Genomic DNA, 3,482 nt, shown 5'->3' with positions numbered 1-3,482 from the left:
GTTTGATTTCTTTGTATGTATGGATCACTTGGGTTGTTACCGACATCTGGTGAAAATTTCATGTCATTAGCACCTCTAGTAATATATTTACTGAGAAAAATGTTGACGTGTTCAATACTTATTTTACCCGCTGTATGTCCTTCAGCTTCAGTGCAGTAATTAACAGAAGTAAATATGATGTAATCTAAATGCTGCTGTTGTGTTTTACAGGAAGAATCAACATCGTGGACCTCCAGCAGGTTGGTTCTGAAGAGTTCTGTGCTGCAGTACCTGCCGGGTCTGCTCCATGTCGGTGTCCAGCTGAGACATTTAAATTAAAGCTGTGTTCTTCTTCAGATCATCAACGTGGACTGGGTCCATGTTGAAAACAGGGCAGGCGACATCGCCAAGTCCGATAAAGGGGTCCAGCTGGTCCTGGGACAGCTGATCGACGAGTGAGTAGAAGTTTTTACACCTGCAGCGCAGACAAACATAAACACAAACAAATAAACGTAAAGGTGGTGCTTGTTGATTAGGTGCACTCTGTCCTGATGCTGTGTGGTCCAGGCTGGTTCTGGTTCAGGCTGTGGACAGTCTGCTTAAAGCAGAGGCCATCTTTATGTAGAGCAACACATTGTTCTGGTTTTTTACATCCTCGTAGAGTTCTGTGTTGGACCTTCCAGTCAGCAGTATGACAGAGTGACAACACCAAATTAACACACCTGCTCCCCCTTCACACCTGACATCCTCTGACACGACACCAGAGMGCTCAGTTTGGACCTTTTCACTCAGGACTGCACTTCCTTCTGTTGCCAGCTRGTTAGACATGAGTGGTTCTGTGTGTTGGGTTATTCTGATGGATCAGCATATTTATTCCATCATAMAAAGAGAAAATATTTACAAAAACGTGAGGAGTGTACTCCTGTGAGCTACTGTATGTACCTGGTACCTACCTGCTTGTACTCAGTACGTACTGCATGGTAATATGTTTTACAACAAAAAAAAAAACATCTAATAATAACAAATGCAATTGAAAATGAGGAACTTTCTGTTGGAATATATATTGATTTACAAAAGGCATTTGATACTATAGATTATGACATATTATTTTGAAAATTGGAGATATATGGTATACGAGGGGTGGCATATTCTTGGCTTAAAAGTTATTTGCAAAACAGACGACAGTGTGTGGAAATGAACAAGACTGTGTCACAATTTAGAAGGGTTATAAGTGGAGTACCCCAGGGCTCTGTGATTGGACCAAAATTATTTTTACTTTAAATGATATCTGCAATGTTACAAATTTATTAAAGTTTGTTATTTTTGCTGATGACATTAATATGTATTGTTCTGGAAAAAATTTAAAGGACCTATTACCTGTTATTGAAATGGAATTAGAAAATCTTAAAACCTGGTTTGATATCAACAGATTATCACTTAATATAAACAATACTAAATTCATGATCTTTGGAAATCAAAAATAAACTACTAGAGATATGATATTAAAAATATGTGATGCTGAAATTGAACAAGTGTCTGAAATAAATTTTTTAGGAATTATTATTGATTATAAATTAACATGGAGACAACATATTAAACATATAAAGGAAAAGATAGCAAAAACAATAGCCATTCTGTATAAGTCTAGAAATGTTTACAAGGCTTTGCATATTATTATACTTCCATATATTTCTTATTGTGTGGAAGTGTGGGCTTCCACATACAAAACAACAATTAATGATATAGTACTTTTACAAAAACGAGCCATACGTGCTATTAACAAGTCTGGTTACTATGAACATACAAATCCACTGTTTATTATATCTGGTATCATGAAATTCTATGATTTGGTTCATTACAAAATAATGCAAATAATGTTTAGAGCAGAATTAGGTGTGTTGCCTGTTGGGGTGCAAAGATTTATTATAATATATGAATGTCAGTATGATCTGCGACATGTTATTAAATTTATAAAACGACAAGATAAAAAAGAAATAAAAAGAAAGTCTTTTTCTGTTGTAGGAATTAAAATATGTAATGATGCAAGCATGGACTTAAGAGAATGTAGTTCATTAAGGGTTTTCAAAACAATTCTAATTATATTTGATGGTTACAAGTGAAAATAACTTTAAATTGTTATTGTATTTGTTTTGTTAAGGATTGTTTGTTTTCCTTGTTTTTGTGTGTTTTTATAGCAGTGATTATGACGGGTAGTTTAGTTTAATTGGATGTGTAGGACAGGCGTAAATATAAGCCTTGTGCTTCTGCCTGTTGCTGAAAAAATTTGATGACTGAATAAACAATAATCAATCAATCAATCTAAATGATTTATATATTGTGATGCAGTAACTCCTGGTGTGTGTCTGCAGCTCATATCTGGACCGTTTAGCTGAGGAGGTGAATGACAAGCTGCAGGAGGCAGGTCTGGTCAGTGTAGCTGAACTGTGTAAAAACTACGACCTCCCAGGAGATTTCCTCACAGAGGTGGGTCAGTCGTCCTCGTCACTCCTCACAGGTTGGTGTGTGAAGAGAGACAAATATCCCGGCTGGGCTTCCTGGCTTGTTTCAGGAGCTGTCCAAACGTCTTGGGAGACTGATCCAGGGAGAAATGGACCAGTACAACAGAGGGGCCATCTTTACTCCAGCTTTCGTTGCTCGACACAAAGCCAGGATACGAGGGCTCTTCAGTGCAATCACCAGGTACACGTTAAAGACACGCCACATGTTGGTTTGTTGTTTCTGATGCTGATCTGGTCCTGTCAGAGTTTTATTAAAGAAGGTAACGATGTGATTCAGAGCTTTACTTCCTGTTATTTAGCTGTCATCTCTCTGCAGGCCCACGTCTGTCAGCAGCATGCTTGGATCATTTGGATTTCAGGAGCACCTTCTGTACTGTGAGTCCTGCCTCCTCGTGTTCTGGCAGAAGTAGAAAACTTGGTGTTTGATGCTGTCTTTCTCCTCACCAGCGGTTCTGGAGGAGATGGTGAACAGCGGGCGTCTGAGAGGAAGTGTGGTTGGAGGCAGACAGGACAAAGCTGTTTATATCCCTGATATCTACGCCAGAACTCAGAACGCCTGGGTGGACTCCTTCCTCCAGCAGAACGGATATCTAGGTCAGACTTTAGCCTGAATATGAAGGTTCTCAGGGCAGGTTTGATGATAGAACCTGAGTATTAATCTTCACACTCTACAACATGTTAGGTACACTAAACACACACAGTTTAGCTACTATTCAAATTCAAAAATACTTTATTGATCCCAAAGGGAAAWTACATTCCAGAACACCCCGTCCAAGAGAGACAAGAACAAAGAACCTGTCTGAACCTTTTTCTTTGTGCTTTTCAGCATGTGTTCTGCTCATTGGGCAGTTCCTTAAAAAGTCTTAAAAGGCCTTGAATTCATCAATCCAAAAATAAGGCCTTAATTAGCCTTAAAATGTCTTAAATCAATCTTTCAGAAGTCTTAAAAATGTTAACACATTGTAAATAGGATTGTTGTAATTC

At 38.2% G+C, this 3,482-nt stretch overlaps 1 protein-coding gene across 1 annotated transcript in view; it reads left to right on the top strand.

Annotated features, from left to right (window-relative positions):
- The window catches only part of ufl1 (UFM1-specific ligase 1), a gene marked incomplete at its 5' end in the record, with an annotated part of 30,009 nt that overhangs the window by 7,425 nt on the left and 19,102 nt on the right, over positions 1–3,482 (top strand). The window contains 6 exon segments of the mRNA XM_014026908.1: positions 211–239; positions 337–434; positions 2,349–2,463; positions 2,549–2,679; positions 2,815–2,873; positions 2,946–3,092. Of these exon segments, the coding sequence (XP_013882362.1) occupies positions 211–239; positions 337–434; positions 2,349–2,463; positions 2,549–2,679; positions 2,815–2,873; positions 2,946–3,092 (579 nt within the window).

Source organism: Austrofundulus limnaeus, unplaced genomic scaffold (assembly GCF_001266775.1).
Source record: "Austrofundulus limnaeus strain Quisiro unplaced genomic scaffold, Austrofundulus_limnaeus-1.0 Scaffold599, whole genome shotgun sequence".
NCBI classification, from domain to species: domain Eukaryota; kingdom Metazoa; phylum Chordata; class Actinopteri; order Cyprinodontiformes; family Rivulidae; genus Austrofundulus; species Austrofundulus limnaeus.
The sequence above is the reverse complement of the archived record's forward strand: the minus strand, read 5'-3'. Positions and strand labels throughout refer to the sequence as shown.